The following is a 17,870-nucleotide window of genomic DNA, read 5'->3' as shown; positions in this document are numbered from 1 at the left end:
ATGCTTTTGTGTAAAGCAAAAGATAAGGGTGAACACTGTCCTACAAGAGGGGGATCCTGAGGCTGCAATGCTAATGCACTTCTCCAGGAGCCTACAAAGTCCTGATAAACCCCTGCTTTGGTTAACAGGGACCTCCCTCCTTATGTTCTATATAATTAGTGACATCAGGTTGGCATTGAGATAAGCGTGGCCCTTTTCTTGGACTTATTATAGCAGGCAGCCATCCAACCTTAGCGTCTAGGAAAGAACGACATCCATCTCTCTCTCTTCTAATCCGCTTTATCTAAACTGTGCACTCTCCCACCAGCACCGAGAGCTTTTCACGGGAGCAAAAGAGAACCCAGCAAACTTCCGCCACGACCAAGCGGAATTGGAATAACGTGCTTCTCCACTGCCACCTGCTCCCACGCAGGGCACACAGACTTAACCTGGTGGGGGCATCTTCTGTTTTGTACCACAAATTCTTGCCTCGCAATGTTCCTTTCCTGCCTTTCAGCTTAAGGATTCTCACCACTGAAAAGGGATTTCTAAACAGTATGAACTTGTACAAGAAAACATGTCCACCCATAGAAGCTGACGCCCCTCGCCTGCACTCGTTTCGGATTCCTCCCTGCCATGACTGACAGCGCTTATGCTTGATCAGGAGTTGCCTTCCCTGCATCCTGGCTAACAGGCGCGGAGAAATATCAGTAACAGTCAAGACTGCTCAGCAAGCTCTGCTTTCCCCGACGGTTTATGCCAAATAGAAACAAGTTGCCACCAATCCAAGCATGAGACTGGCTGGTCGTGCACATCACTTTGTTAGGTCATGTCACGTGTTATTGGGGGAGCCCTCCAGGTTCAGGAGCAGAGGAGCAAATAAGAAAAGTTCCCCTTGGTCCACTCCTGGGGAAGCAGCGTGGCTCCTTTCTTTCCCACTGTTGATCCCTGAGCTCATTTGTGATAGCGTTTGGCATCCGTCTCATTGTCTGCTGGTCCATCTCAAAGATTCTGTAGTTAAAGTCTCACTGTTGTAACTCCCCCTGGTGCCAACTGATATGGCGTATCAGCAGGGAGAAGGGGCTCTTTTCTTTATTTATTTTATATTCAACCTTATCCAAAAAAAAGTCTGAATCTTCAAGAAAAGCAAGTGTGTCAATTTATATAATTCGTTGTGTCAATTTAGATGTGACCTTTGAAATATGGCAAATTTCTTTAGTATCGTAATATATTGAAATCCAAAATCAGGTTCTTAAAGTCTAGCAGTATTAATTACTCCCTCTGTGCTCGCGTCGCACTTTCCTCGCTGCCCTCTTGTCCTATCATACTTGTTTAATAGGCTATTGTACTTGCAAGGAACTGTGTGTAGTTCGCTAGGGGTAGCTCAAATAATGAGGGCTTATTTTAAGGATGCCTATGCTAATAATGGAGTCAGAATCTCATGAAATCCTCAAAATAGAAGACAAATAATGACCAGGCATTGCCAGAAGAAATATGACTGAGGGGACATTCTGTGTATCTGCTCCTCTTTTGTTTATCCCCCTCTTCTGACTCATTCTATTTATGCAATTATGCTATTAGCTCTCAAGAGGGACGTACTAATTGTCCTGGGTAATTACTAAAAACAAGTAAGGGCAGAGATGTTTCCCTTCTTGCCAGAACGCATACAGGACCAGCCTGTGGATTGGTGGCCTCTGGGTCTGGTGCCCTCTTTCTGTCCAATCAGCTATGACCATGGATGTTGTGACTTGGCATATTACATGACAACTGCCTCCTTTCTTTCTTTGGAAGGGACTGTGGATATAATAAGCCCCATAACTGACGTATAAGCCCCATAGAGACTGGGAGCTTTACCTGAAGTGGGGAGCAGTCTCCTGTTAAAAATATCAGTAATGCTTAGCACAGGTTCTGGCATACAGTAGGTGCTCCATAAATTTTGGCTAACTGAATAAGTGAATCTTTATATTCTTCTTTCCTGGGGCTAGTTGGATGAAGTGAAGTAACTTGCAGTCTGCATGCGGTTTGATATCATATACTTGTCAACAGCAGGAAATTACAGAGGGTTCTGGATTCCAAGACATGGTGTATTTCACTTTCCCCCTGCCCTTTCCAGAGGATTTTTTTTTTCTTTCCTGAATCTATAAGAATCAAGCCATTGTGGACGAGTCAGTAAGTCAATAGGATATGACATGAAGGCCAAACCTTATTTTAAGAAGAGAAACTTACTGTAACTCCAGCCATTCTCTCTAATACCCTGGAGTCCCTCTCCATAGGAGACTATAGAATAAACCCCCACTAGCTCCCACAGGAATAAGCTATTTTGAAGAATGTAAATTTGTATTCTGGTTTCAAAGAGGGTCGGGGCCTATTTCTTTAGAGGGAAGGCTGGAGACCCTCCCTCAGAATGAGAACTTCTTTTTTTTTGTTTTTTTTACTGACCGGTAACGGGATTGCAACCCTCGGTGTCACGCCCGTACTGGGGACCGGCAACAGGATCGCAGCCCTTGGTGTTGCGCCCGCACCGCGCTCAGCCAGTGAGCGGGAACCGAACCCTCGGCGGGAGCTCCACCACGCTCCCAAGCGGCGCCCTCTCCAGTGCGCCACCGGGCCGGCCCAGAATGAGAACTTCTTGCTCTAAACTGTGTGCTCCTCATGGACAGACAGCACAGATGTTGGGGGTGGGAGGCACAGGTAAGCATCTCCTGTCCCATCCTCCTCCCTGCAGGAACTGCAGGCACACTGTGTGACTATGCTTCAGTCCTTCACATAGATCTCCCAGTGGAATCATCTCCAAATGACAATTGCACCAAGATTCTGTGACCACAGTGGGCAGTGCCGACATGCAGCACCAAATACATGTTTGTGCTGGACAAAGGCCTGTCCCTACCTGGACTGTCTCCCACTACACAGTCATCATTTTCAGTTGTTCCTGCCTGTCCACCCATGAACTTGATCAGGACAGACAATGGGTTTAGAAGCACAGGAAATATTCAGAAGTGATTGAAAAATCTGTCTTCCTTTCTGCAAATCTCTCACCAAAAACCAAATGTTAATTCCTTGGGGTAGGTTCTTTCCATATTTCTTGAAAGGAAAACTTTCTTGTGTTTGGGGGCTGCTTCTGGAAGTTTGTATGTACCTGCCGTGTACAATAACTAGATGTCCTGACGGCAGCTACTTTTGCTCACTTCCATGCTCTCTCTTTGCTTCCTTATTGCATTCTGGAACATTTTGGTCAATATCTGTGGAACTCACTTTTTCTCCCTCCTGCGTATGGAACTGTCAAAGTTTGGACCAGAGCAGTATGGTGTGTGTGTCTGCTGTAAACAATTTAGCAAAGGAGCCTGGTGTCCTCAGTAAACAGAGTACGTAATAAGCCTTGTGGGGAGGATCGATGATTATTGCATTCTGGAACATTTTGGTCAATATCTGTGGAACTCACTTTTTCTCCCTCCTGTGTATGGAGCTGTCAAAGTTTGGACCAGAGCAGTATGGTGTGTGTGTCTGCTGTGAACAATTTAGAGAAGGAGCCTGGTGTCCTCAGTAAACAGAGTACGTAATAAGCCTTGTGGGGAGGATCGATGATAAAAGGAAGAAAAAAAAAAAAAAACAGAACTAAGAAATGAGGACAGCCAAACAGATTCCAGCTAAGACTGATTCAGCTTGCTAATGAGTCCACTAGCCGGTACTGAATCCTTGATACTCTCCTCACTTCTCAAATCAAGTTAAGAAATTGATTCCATGCCAGGTACAAGGGGCAGAGCTGTCACTTACCAGGGAGATTAACTTGCTTTGTTGAATACTGACAGGGACCAAAGAAGGGCAAGACCCACACAGAATGCAGGGCACTCTAATTCCGGGTAACCTCAAAACCTGAACTAGGAGTATATTGAGGGTTTGTAATTTACGCCAGCATCCAGTCCAGACTAAGGTAAACCTAGAGAGTGAATTTAAGGATGTCCCAATCCAATATTAATTTTTGTCATCTCTGTGGATCTTTATGCCCAGACTGGCCACACCTTTGTAGGTACACATCCTAGTCCTGTTTCTCAGAGTCTGCACACTCTCATTCTTAGCCAGCTAGGCCGGTCAAGAAAGTTTGGGGCCCTTACATTGGCAGAGTCAATGGCTCTGTCTGTCCTTGGGATGTTGGGGAACTCAGAGTGTAAGGAAGTCAGCTAAGTTGAGGTAAAGACACCAAGGAGCCAAAATGCCAAGTGAGGCTCCCTGTCAGAGCAGAGGGTTTTCCATGTAGGGCTGGGGCTCTGGGAAATCCTCCACTGTGGTCAGATACGTGAACACCAGTGTCTGGCTGGCCATCCCAGCGTGATTTCTTTTAATCACTACGTTTTTGCCCTATGGCTTTAGATGTCATCAGACTGATGTTTCAATGTGTCGAAAGTGACCCTCAGTGTCCTTTTAAATACCATACTGCTCAGCACAGACAATGCCAAGAAAAAAAGTGCTGTGAATACAATAAAATTAGGGCAAATGTAAAAGAGTATGAGTGTGTATAAGTGGGGCAGGGGGAAACTGATGAAAGAAGAGACAGTACAAAGAATTCCTTTAAATTCTTCCTAACTTTTACAGGTAAGATTGAACACACATAGAAGACGGGAAACAACTTGAGAAATTATAGAAGAAAGTTACATTTGAAAAGTTCACTCTTATGATAAAAATCAACTCAAAATATACGAAAAATTTGGGAAGTTACCTAGTGCCCCTTTCCCAATTACACTGCAATCGAAACTACCTAAAGAAGGGATAAACACGTCATTTGTTTTTCTTGCAGCTGGAGCTCTTAAGTTCTCAGGAATGAAGGGTGACAAACTGGGAGCTTCTGTCCAAATTCTGCATCAGCTTGACTCCCCTTCTTTCCTCCTGGATCAGCTTGACTCTCGTCCTTTCCCTGGGCTACCTGAGATAAGTAGCTTTCTTCTGTTTCTCCAGGGAAGAATGATGGCAATCCTCCTTTCCAGTTAATTCTTCCCAAGCTTGTTGGAAAGAGCCATTAGTTTATGTTTTATTCTTTATGCCTGTAAGATCTTGGGATGAAATACTCTCGAAAAACCACAAAGCCTATTACTATTTTAAGTACCTGCATCTTCCAGGAGAAGGAACACGCTGGCTCCCTGCAGGAGAAATAAATGGAGTCGGCTTTCTGGCTGGCACACTGTCTTTAGGAAAAAATATAAAAAAGACACAGATCATCTGTTCTGTCTGCTGCAGAAAATGTGTCCAGATCTAGTAAAGCAGAGCACAAATTTCAGAGGAGTTACTGCTTCCACACTCTGTGCTACACAAATTGGTTTTTTTATTTTTAATTTTGTTTTGTTTTTGTCCAAAACAACAAGCTCTGAATGCAAAAAGGAGAGGATACCAGGGTGTTGGTAAAATGCATTTTCTGGGATGTGTGGGAAGAAACATGTTCTTTCTCTTATTTTCATGTCTTGTTTCATGGCTGTGAAGGAAAGAAAACGACTTTGGCTACCCGCATTTCAAATCATATGTGCACTTCGAGGAAGCACCTGGCACTCGTGAACAAAACAGCATGCAGAAATATTTTGCTCTATTTTCCCATTGTAATCTCTCTTTGAGATTTCTTTTTTTGTCCCTCCCTTTGTATTCTTGTCAAGATTGACAAGCATCCATGTGTTACCAAGTGACACGAAGTTCTTGCTTGAATAATCATGACTAAAATCCAGGATATTTCAAAGCATGTTATTGACTCAGAGAGCCACCCACTAGATTGAATTCTTCTGAATTAACAGTGACTGACAGCAGCAGTGAGGTAGTGCTTTTACCCCAAATGGTCAGGTTCTCCCATGTCCCTACCCTAGATCTGGTGCTGGCACCTTCGTCCCAGGGCCGTTATAACACTGGTTGTGTATCTAGAAAAGTTTCATTAAGGTTACAGAAAAACTCATGTTTAGGAATTAAACTCTGAATCAAAAAAGCAGATGGCAAGAACTGAAAGTCCTTTTTTTTTGGAAGAAGGTGGCACTGTCATGTTGACCTTCCTCCAGTGTGGAAACATTAATGCCATCGCTAGGAGAGAGATGGCAGAACTCACGGGACACTCAGAATAGAGCAGGGGGTCATTTTTGATGAAAAGCAGTGAAATCATGTTTTATTCCTAGCATGTACAGAAGCTTTTGGGAAGAGAGCATGACGATCTCTGGTGGAAACTGTTGAAAAGGTCATTATGTCGTCATATGCTGAACATGAAGCCTTTAGTCCCTTTTCTTCTCCCCATTTCTAAGGGGTGGCCCAGAAATTCTACGTAGAAGGGCTTAGAAACTGCATTCTGTTTGGAAAGGAGGAGGGTGCTAGGGGACTTACTTGGAAGCAGCATTCACACAGCAAGCCCACGTTTTTAATTACTAATTTTTTTTTTTTGCAAAATGTGGGTTGACTAATCACCCCTCCTCTAAACCAAATGAACCTTTGGTGATACAATTCCCTGCCTTTCAAAAAATCTTATGCATTCTTTTATAATTTTTATATATAAAATATAAATTATATATTTTATATAAATTAAATTATTTATATAATTTATGTATTTTTTAAAAGATATATATTTGCACATAATTGATGCAAATTTACTGATCACAGGATCCAGCAGTTACAACTCCATTTTTAAAATAGGCACACATACATTTTTAACCACTGAATAATTTGATTAATATAGTGAATCGTATCTAACTAAAAACTGACAGAGAATATTTGCTTGATTAGTTATTTATAATAATTTTCAGAAGTACTTCTTTTCCAAAAGGATTGTGCAAAAATCATGCTTTTCATAGCATTTTGCCAATGTTCTCCTGAAGGATGGTTGCTAGCAGCAGAATGTGAAACTAAGCTTTGCAAACAATCTCTAAGAAACCGTTTTGTAAAGTTTCTAAGAAACTGTTAGAATGATCGATGAGAAAATCATCAGAATTATGGTGAACTTTTTTATGACACCTAAGTTATATACATTCCTGCGGTTGCTAGCAGCAGAATGTGAAACTAAGCTTTGCAAACAATCTCTAAGAAACCGTTTTGTAAAGTTTCTAAGAAACTGTTAGAATGATCAATGAGAAAATCATCAGAATTATGGTGAACTTTTTTATGACACCTAAGTTATATACATTCCTGTAAGATATTCAAATACGTGTTTTATTCACCAAGTGCATGGAAATCTAGGCTCCAAAATTTTCCCTATAGAACAACAGCTTAGATGACTCAAGCATTCCGAATGCTTTGCTACCAAATTCAGAGTGGTTCATGCAGCGCTGCTCACTGTCCTATCTCTGGCGCAGCCAGAGTGTGCCGCACCATCTACTGAGAACTGCTCTCCTCATCAGGGACTCACAGTCATTTTCAACATATCTTAGCCCCCAATTTTGCATATTCCTCACTTTATCCCATTTCCTTAATCTGCGTGCGCGTGTATTTGTGTGTGTGTAGACTTCACCGCGATAGACACAGTCTCAGCCTTAGGAGCAGCTATCTGATTATTCTATAAAGCAGAATCTGAAATTGTCATCTTTTCACTTCCCCTATCTCCTTATGGGAAGAAATGGTGATTTCTCTGGACCAATATCCTCATAATTTGCTTCAGTGACGCTCAGATGTGTCTCGCGTTTTCTTATTTTTGCAGTCACCTTTCTAGCTACTATGAAAATTTATACATTTTACTACTCTTTCTTAAAGCCTACAATGTTTTAAAACTCCCCAAGTTTTCTACTTTGTAAGAAGCTCCTAAACCTGTTTTGACTATTTTTAAAGGTGATTTCCTTTAACTCAATCTTCCTAATCTTAAAATCCCGAACTTTTTCCACTCACTTTTATTATTAGAAAAGTAATTATCTCCCCTATTATTAAACATAATATAAATGTGTGAATTTTGGTTTTCTCTATAAAGCATTTCTATACTATGCTTACACATAATGTCTGTCTTATGTTGTAAACTTTGAAAGCACAGATTGTAAACACTAACTTTATTTTGCACAGCACTAAGCACAATGTCATGATCACTTAAATGTTTTTGATGATGATGGTGAAGATGACAATGATAATGTAATGCTGTTCTGGTTTGAAAATGTCACATAGGTAGTCCAGTGCACCTTTTAAAAAAAAAAATGTAAGTTGTCCCTCATTCTATAAAACTGTCATTCTTCATTAGAAGAAAAGGTCACATTAAGTTATAATTAGTGTTTAGTGCCCTGTCAAATAATTAAGTATAATAAAAAGCTTTCAATGAGTTTAATGTTAACATGGTGTAATTAAAGCCATGTCCTGAGAAATGCATTAGGTGTCTATTATGTCAGATATTTGACGCTTTTTCCCTCTACTGATATTTTCAAATTGTGCTTATAGCAATGTCTTCATCAAAGACAAAAACACACTCATCACTCAGATGCAAAATGGGCTTTGCAGTGCCAAGGAAGGGCAGAATTCAGAAAACTGAACAAATCACTTATTTACTCATTTACCCTATTACTTACAGATAAGAAAACTGGGTTCTAAAGATATTGTGTGACTTGCCCAAGGTCACAAAGTGGTAAATTTATTCTTTCTTGATAATAAGAATTGAGGTTTGAGCCTTACTGAAGTGACTATTATTATTAGTGTTAATATTTCTTTCTGAAGTGTAAGATATTTGCTGGGAAAATTCCTATTTGGTCTTTTTATTGATTGGGTGAAAAAAATACGTGCAGAGTGAAAGAATATAATTGTGTTTAGCTCCTCTTGTATTTAACAGTCATTTTAGGATGCAGGGCTTGCCATAGTGCCTATTTTAAGGCTCAAATACAGAGACGAAGCTGAAATCTCACCATTCTCTCATCAGAATAATTGGAATGCGCCTAGATACTTGGCCATTTCTCACTCTGCATTCTTTGAGCTTCCCAGGCCTTCACTTGTGCATGTCGTATTATCTTTTCTGTCCACAAAGATTTTGAAAAATCAGCAGAGTACAAGTAGCCCCTGAAATAAAGGCGTCATTCAAGGAACAAAGAAGTAGAAGGAGGGATCCAATTAAAATGATGAAAATCTTTAATTTTTATTTAGGTATACTTGTACGGACACGTGTATATACAAATACAGATCGTATGGGTTTGTTTGTGTGTGGGGTTCTTTTTTTTTTACATTTTCTTTTACGTTTATATTATGTCAGCATTTCAAAACAGCACTCGATGAGTAAGTGCAAGGGGACTGCAAAGCAGGGCAGTACAAGCACAGGACCACACGGAGCTGGACTTCACACCCAGACGCACACACAATGAGTGGCTTGAATGGGGTGTCAAGAGTAAGCATGGAAAGCGGATTTTGACTCATGGGTAACCTCCAACATGCCAGCATCTATTAAACTGTAGGAACAATGGGAGCGAGCCCATTGTAGGGAGATTTGTCTCACACCCGAGCAGCTCTGGGGCAAAGGCATGGGAAAAACTCAGTGATGCCAAACCAGAGACAGACCTGCCCATTCACGGCTCTGAGGGAAAATAAAACAAGGGAGGAAAGCGAGAGACAAAATAATAAACATGAAAAGTAAAGGGGTGTAGGCAAACGGGGTGTTGGTAGAGGTGGTTTTCAGAAGAAAAGCTAGTGACCACAACTCTGAGAACAATGAATGGAAGGGGAGTTCAAAACCGTTTTTCTCATATTTTTTTTTTTTGAAATTAATAGAAAGGGCTGCTGCCGTTGCTAAGGCACCGGAGAAAAACAGAGTCCCTGAAAACCCACAGGTACCGTGTGACTCTTCCTTTCACAACGACACAGAGAGAGAGAGACAGCCCCCACATAACTTCCCTAAACAGACTGGTTTGCAACCATTCCCATGCGTGAGCTGAACACGATACTGAGAAGACTCTTCCTGGGGGGAAATGAAACAGTTCATGAAAACAACCACTAACAGAAAACCAAACCAAACCAAACCTTACTACAGAACCATTACTAAATTCCCTAAACCTTTTCAAACCAACATGCTGGCCGTGGGGCGGAAGGGACGACTCCAGGGCTCCAACATCAGACCTTGAAAACATTGAGGACAAAATATTGATCAAAAAAGTCATGTTGTCCCAGGTCCCAAGATGATGGAGTCTTAAGATAGAGTGGGTGGTGACCACACATGAGTCCTGTATGGAGCAGTGTCTCAGCCATTTGTGACTATTTTCTTAGCCACGTACACACCGGATGTTTCAAAGCCTCAATGCATGTTTTGTATCCTGAAGATCTATTGTTCTCACTTACAAAAGACATAAGAATCAAATTAATACTTTATTATCAAACACTATATACAACAGAGGTTGCTAATAATACAGAATTTAAAGAACGCATTTTTTTTGTTTTTTAATTTTTTACTTTTCTTTCCTCTGCCACCCAAGAAAGTACAGTACAAAACAAGAATCTAAACTAACACAACTGTTACCTGGTCTATTAAAGGATACACGGTATCCACTAAACAGACAGATCCTTATTTCCCTGCTTCATGTTGCAAAGCCCTTGGCAACCAGGGGCAAAGGTCGCTGGGGTTTGACTAACTGGGGTGAGGGGCGGCTGTGGCTGCCCTTCAGACTTGTGAATTGTTTTTTAAATTAAAAGCTGCTACAAAGTTGCATCGACATCCTCCTAATCCCCCAGAGGATTATAACACCACCACAAAAGGCCACCAGCACTTTTTGGACAAGATGAAAACTGTCTGACACTAATCATGTTCTTGAGAACTCCATGGCAAGTGCGTTAGCTATGATTACGTCACTTATAGTAGAGAAGCAACTGTCTACTGGCGTGGAAAGTCTATTTTTTGTTTTTAAACTTAATTTGTAGTGGCACAATGGTGAAGTAAAGGGGTCTAATTTCATAGTGGAAAAATGAAAGACAATGGCAGAGAGGGCCATGAGTAATAATTTCATTATTTGTTAGAGACAAATGCTAGAAAAACCACAGAAGTCACCATTTCTAAAATTAAATTAGCACTGCTAATGTAATTATGACTAACTGGAACCATTTCAACATCATCTGATTTCCTTGTGGTTATAGAACATGCAGTGTATTGTTTTGGTTCTGACTATCGATCCATTTTAGAAGGTATCTTTTTCCCCCTACCTAAATTCCACGGGACCAACAAGCCTGTAACTATTAATATAAAGAAGTATTTCTGGATATTATTGAGAGTACTGAGCATATAAATAAAGAAAAAAGGAATCAAATGCTGTGAACTTTTGTTTCAATGAAATGGTGGCTGCCTTCTGTGATAAAACCCTGCCTCTCCAGAGAAGTTCCCAATGTCAGAGAGGAAGAGCACTGATTGTATCTGTGAGGCTGGCAACCCCATTCACTCGGTCCCAGGTGAGCACAGACTCAGCAGTGATATCCACTCCCATGGGTAAGGTAAGCCCAGGTTACATTTCAACATGTGTACAACTCCCCAGGGCACAGTACATTTACAGCTGCCTTTCATTCACATATTTTTCTAAATCAGAACTACTCACAATTCTAAGCAAATTCCCATTCATGAAGTCTATCTATAATATGACTCCCCCCCCCTTTTTTAACATATACATCTTAAAAAACAAATATATAAAAAAATCCTTCTTTTGCTGGAATGCTTTCAAATTTTCACATTTTACATGATTATCCCATTTTATTTTTTATTTTATTTTGAAAGGCATGGTTTCTATTGACATGTTGTGCAATAGCTAAAAAAAAAGGCTAAATATTTTTCCCATTGGTCTGACACTTTTCCCTGTCTAGGCTTTGGAGTTTAAAGTTTGAGACAGCCCCTCCAGTAGAAACCCCAAGTCTTGCATTTTCTGGTAATCAACTGGATAGTCCCCTGTTGGCCATGCTAAGATTCCTTAAACAGGGCCATCGTGCACTTATCCTCCTCCTGCCCCACCCCCACAACAAAACAAGATAGCCCCCCCATATTTCTAAATGTATCAAGGGATACCACTTTTTCTCACAAGTTTAAATAGGACAAGCATATATACTCACTCTCAGCATAAAGTATATCTAAATAATGTATTTTCTATTCTAGTGGATTTTTAAAAAAATATTTTGTTAAAGTCTTTGGGACTCCATCTTGTTTATCTCCCACAGATAAACACATGTTCCCCCTACGCTTTAGGCTGTGTCAGAAAGGGAAAGAATATAAAATCAACACTTGAATTTTTTTATTCCAAACTTTGGAATTTTATTTCCAAATTTCCCTTTAGCCCTCCCAAGAAGTACTGGCTGACTCTCTTGGTGACAGGGACTTAGGTCCGAGCCCCTGTGGTCGTGGAGGGTGGAGCAAAATGTGGGTACTAGGGTGGGAGTTGGGGAAAGGCCACAGCACACTGGTGCTCCAGCACAGCCAAGTCACTTCTCCTCTGGCCACCGACAACCTTTCCTTGGTACATATCGTCCCCCAGAGGAGCATCCAAAGCTATTCCACTATGCACTCATCAACCCTGGCTTGTCAGCCTTGGGGAAGGTCACTTTATTCATAAAAATGCCTCTTTGAGTTTCTAAAAAGAAAAAAAAAGTTGTAGCACCATGGTGATCTGTATTCAAAGAAAAAGAAAAAATCTGCTGTGCACTGCCCAGTCACCAAAAAAATTAGAGGCATTCACACATACACACCCCCACCAAACATATAGTTCTGCACCCAACTGCCTCCTAGAAAAAAAGGCTTCTTTTTAAAGAGCATGAGTTTTGCTGTCAAGAATGCTTTAAGACAGTCATATTAAGAAAACCCAGTGTCTCAACCTTTTAGAAGCCTGTTCATTTATACACTCCTAGAGGAAATGGTGTAATATTATATCTATTCTCAATACCTCCCCTCTGGACCTGACATGGTGACATGATGCCCTGCACGATCATCTTACAGTCCTGAATGAGAAGGCATAAATATTGTATAGGAGAGGAAAGCCCTCCCGGGCCCAGCCATCCCTGGCTGCATCTGCCACTATTCTTCCTTGTCCACATCCCGCTGACACAGTGAGCTAACGGAGGTGAGCTCTTAGAGGAGAATGCACAGGAGCTGACGAACCACTGGTGTCACTACGACAATTTGGCATTTTCATCTGGAGTCCATTTAATTTGGAAGGGGTGAGAGAAGTCAGGGGCAAGGGCATGGGGTAGGGTGGGGTGAGGGAGGCAGCAACTAGTTTAGCCCCCCACGGCCCCAAGTTGTTGCTTAGAATTCAGGCTGAAAGAAAGAAAACAAAAATCTGACATCTGCCAAAAACCAATAACAAGTCCCTTCTTAGGATGAGCAGTTAGGTGGATCTCTGGTGTTCCAAGACCCTGATGTCTTCTGTGATGGGTGACGGGAGGAGACTGTGCTATAATGTCAAAAGCATCGCCAGGAGGAACAGTAGGATTGCCAAAAGGCGGCTGGGTATCCTTGGTGTCTGTGCCGCGTTCTCGCCGCGGGATGGCTCGGCTGACTCATGTACGGTGTCATCTGTTCAAATAGAAAGCACACATTCCAATGAGATTTCACATCCTTAATAACTCTCTTGCAGCAGCCTGCTGTTAACAGACCTCGCCACCCTCTGCAAAATAGGGTAATGAACCTTGTGCCACCATTGACTTTCATGTCTGCATAATCACTCATTATTTACAGCAAACAAAGGAGAGGCAGAGAAAATTGGACTTTCTCAGCAATATGACTACTTTCCTTAAAAACTGAGAGGAAAAACTGTACATACACTGTAACCTTTGGCACGTGAGCTCCCTTGGTTTGTTAGCAGTTAGACACCTTGCACAAACTTAAGTCATCTGAAAATGTACTTTTAAACCTAAGATGCCATGGAGAGGCAAGTGACATTGGGGGGTGGAGGGAAGAGGCGGTTATGTTGGCATATTAGTGGCTAACCAGGATGGGCTGCTCATTTTCCTCTTTTTAGCCATTTCATAGGGTTACTGTTGAATGCCTGGTTGTTGAATGTCTAGATGAATTTTCATATAAGAAAAACTAAGTGCCAAAAAAGAGCATTTTAAATAAACTCTACATAATGCCCAGTAAACTTCAAAAAACCGGTGCCCACTGGTTTGACTACAATTAGGAATCAATTATGGTGCTATTTCCATTACAATCCTTGTATTTCCAGGATTAAATTACTTGAACCTGACTATTTTTATTTTTATTGGGCTGAAGCTCCGCATAAATTATCAGCGTGGATGCAAACTTTCCTCTAAATAAAATGGATTAAGTGAGTTAAGCTTCTTTTATTTAGCTATAAATTGTTCTAGGAGGCTGCCCGTGACTTTGGATAGCCTTCCCTGATCTGCATGATTAACAGGCTTAACTTTGAAACGAGAACTTTGCAGCAATTAGTACCCAAAGATAGATCGCGGAGACTTGCCTATGGGCTCTGCTCTGCTCTAGTGCTGCCTGCCTTCTTCCTTCCACCTGGCTAACTTGTGCTTTCAGACTAAGTGATCTCTGAACGACGTGTTCTGGGGGTCAACAGTGGGCATCTGCAGATTCTACTTCAGCACCAAGGGAACTTCCTGTAGCAGCTCCACAATTGCCACCAGGGACACACTCAATGGTCAATCAGGCAGAAGGGTAACAAGTAAGACTCGAGTGATTGCTTTCAATTATGTTGATCTCATAGGGTAGTCCCTGAATACCCTGAATCTCCCACCTCAATCTCCTTAATGGATTAACTATCCATTATTTTAAACTCATTTATATTTTCCTACCACACAACATGTCACCACGAGGACGTTTTTTCTTCACAGGGCAGAGTCACACTCTCTATTATTTGTCCTAAAGTGACCACTTCTCAGGCTCACAGGCTGGCCCCTGCTCATTTGGGATGTTTCTGTTCATCACGTTCATTCCCAATATAATCTAAGAAATACGTCCTCTCGGTGTCCTCTGCCCTGAAGTGGTCTTATCATTTTCGCCTGTCCTCATGAAGAAGCCGCTGCAGCCCTTTGCTAAATTTGCACCCCTTTCCTGGACCTTAGCAAACCTGCATGGAATGGTTTTAGCTTAGGAGAATAGAAAAGGTTAGGATGTGAGAATGGAAGATAAATGGATGCAGAGGAAAATATCAGGTCCTGAGCAATGTAGCCAAATACTTGCAGACCGTCATCTTTGCTCTTTTTTAGCCTTGAAAATGTAAATCTGTAGTTAACAGAAAGGAGAAGTAAAGGCTCTTAATAGCCCCGAAATTAAAATCCAAATCACTTTCTTAAGAGCACAAATATGTTGTCAATCAAAGCAATGACGCACTTTAGGCTCAATTGTGAAAGAGCCATAAGCCCTGAGGATTCCAGAGTTAATTTTGAAACATCACTTATATTTACATACCTGCAATTACATTAGCTATTGGGTTCTTCTCTGCCTTATTTTTACTAACATATTACCCCATCCTTCACCTTGTATAGTTTGAAAGTGTACGACTAAAAGTCACCTGGGTAGCACCTGCATACTCAGTGCGAGTATGAAGGGGACCTTCACCACCCCAGTCCCTTCCAGGTGCTTAGTGGCGGCTATCCATCACTCCAGGCCCACTCAGCACAAGACACGGTGAATTAACCTCATGGGATAATTGAGAGGAAGGTTTTTGTTTTTCATGTAAGTGAAGCATGAGGCTAAATGTGCCTTTCAGTCCTCTAATCATAGACAATCTGGGGTATTAGCCCTTTTATGAGCAACTAATGAATATATACTGTCTTGCCCCCAAAGGGGAAAACCTGTCCCATCAGGACATCACCATTGTCCTCTCCTTCCTGTGACACGCTGTTTCTCACTAAGGATTCTACATCCTTTGATTAAAACAGGGCCTCAGTGTTGGGAGATTCTATGGCCCCTGAAAATGAAATGAGAAACTGGATGTCATTTGGGTAAATCTGAGCAATTTCAGCACTCTAAGGAGGAATTCATAAGCAAAATCTAGTCCAATGGAAATTATACCTAAATATGAGAGAATTTCTAACACATGTAACAGTGAACATGGCTTGGAAGAAGAAAATGTTCTTCTTCAGAAGCCAAATCAAGTCTTGCCTCCTGGCTACAGGATGTCACAACGTGGGAGCTTCAATGGTTAACTGAGAGAACACTAGCAATATTTTGGAGCATGTTATGTGGCATATGTCTGCCCTGAGATCATCCTGCATCCCTGATGATAGGAAACTGGCAGGCAGAGTGTGCAAGCAAACAAAGAAGACAAATACATTCCAAAGACAGGTGAATTAGTACACTTTGCTGAGAACATGCAGAGGAATCCTCTCAGGCTTGCTGGGTTCATAAAGTCTGTGTCTACACCCAGGGCTGGGTAAAGGTGAATATTCATTCACCCGACTGTTCAACACAGTGGTGAGGAGCTGCGAGTCTGATGGAATTTTCTAAGGAATAAGATGAAGTACTCAAATCTGTTATTGTATTCATACTGCCAGGGATTGTGGTTCAACTGTGTCTCACTTTTTTAGTGAAGATGTCACCAACAAGCCCTTGAATATAGCCATGACTGACTCAAGAAGCTTTTCCTGCATGATGCCGATGCGCCACCCCCAACGCACAGGAGCACACACCTAACTATGTTCTGTCAGACTTTTGCAAACTTACGTCAGTTATACATCCACAGATTTGGGGCTAACATGAATTTTAAATGCTCAGTGAAAAAGAGCTTGTTTCCCAAAAGACTGTGAAATATGCTCGTGTATGAAAGCATTTAAATATCTTGCATTTTATCATTAGCTGATTTCAATGGTAATGTTCCTACTGGTGAAACAGTCCTCAGTGTGCCTCTTCATTACCAGAGAAAAACACACAATCTGTTAGGTTTCTAAACAGCCTTTTACTCTCTAGACAGGCAGTGGAGTTTACCTGGAAAAAAGATCATGGGAAAGATATGCCTACATTCTCCACAACATGTATCAAAAAATCATAGTTCTGGGTAACTTTTGTCTATAACATGCCCAACTCTGCCAGTCATTCCAATCATAATCAATTAACAAAGTCATGAGAATGAAGTCCTCTTTATGAACATCTATACTTCTGGGAATGGTAAAAGAATACTACTTTTATACTAACGTTAGAATGGGAGTCAAGAAATCTGAATATTAAACCTAGGTCTATCTAACTAGCTGTGTGGCTTGGGCAAGTCTCCTCACTCACACAAAGAGGAGTGTAGACCCTGTGGTCTTTAAAAGAAATCCCATCTAACTTGCAGATCCTATGGTGGTCCAAGTCCTAGAGCTTGCGAGAAGTCTGGTATCTTGAAAAGTCACAGTAATGCTTCCAGATTTCCAGGACACAATTACAGTGTCATCGAATCAGCACTCATTCCTGGCTACATTCTAACATGGCTAACTGATCCCTGGGGAGCCACTAAGGTCTCTGAGAGCTCACTATACACCCTCTCATTTGTGCTCTAGGTAAGACGCCTGCCTTAGAAAAACAGGAATTCTTGGGGAAAAACCCTAACTCTTTCTGTCAATCACAATGTGAAAGCTATTGTATGTCTGGAAGCACCGCATTTACTCAGGGCAGGTTTCCCTGAGGCTCATTGACTGTTGTCCCAGTGGCAGTACTCAGAGGATAAAGAAGACCGGCTACATTCTAACATGGCTAAGTGATCCCTGGGGAGCCACTAAGGTCTCTGAGAGCTCACCATACACCCTCTCATTTGTGCTCTAGGTAAGACGCCTGCCTTAGAAAAACAGGAATTCTTGGGGAAAAACCCTAACTCTTCCTGTCAATCACAATGTGAAAGCTATTGTATGTCTGGAAGCACCACATTTACTCAGGGTAGGTTTCCCTGAGGCTCATTGACTGTTGTCCCAGTGGCAGTACTCAGAGGATAAAGAAGACCTGAAATGGGCCGGCCCGGTGGCGCACTGCTACAGTGCGCCGCTTGGGAGTGCGGAGGCGCTCCCGCCGAGGGTTCGGATCCCAC

The 17,870-nt window shown here is 41.7% G+C and overlaps 1 protein-coding gene across 1 annotated transcript in view; it reads right to left on the bottom strand.

Moving 5' to 3' along the window:
• Positions 1–9,000: 9,000 nt before the first annotated feature.
• EFNA5 (ephrin-A5) overlaps positions 9,001–17,870 on the bottom strand; it is a gene marked incomplete at its 5' end in the record, with an annotated part of 48,927 nt that continues 40,057 nt past the window's right edge. Inside the window, one exon of the mRNA XM_008589601.1 lies at positions 9,001–13,417. Within this exon, the coding sequence (XP_008587823.1) occupies positions 13,296–13,417 (122 nt within the window). The remainder of the gene's footprint in view (positions 13,418–17,870) is intronic.

Source organism: Galeopterus variegatus, unplaced genomic scaffold (genome assembly GCF_000696425.1).
Source record: "Galeopterus variegatus unplaced genomic scaffold, G_variegatus-3.0.2 Scaffold5549, whole genome shotgun sequence".
NCBI classification, from domain to species: Eukaryota; Metazoa; Chordata; class Mammalia; order Dermoptera; family Cynocephalidae; genus Galeopterus; species Galeopterus variegatus.
The sequence above is the reverse complement of the archived record's forward strand: the minus strand, read 5'-3'. Positions and strand labels throughout refer to the sequence as shown.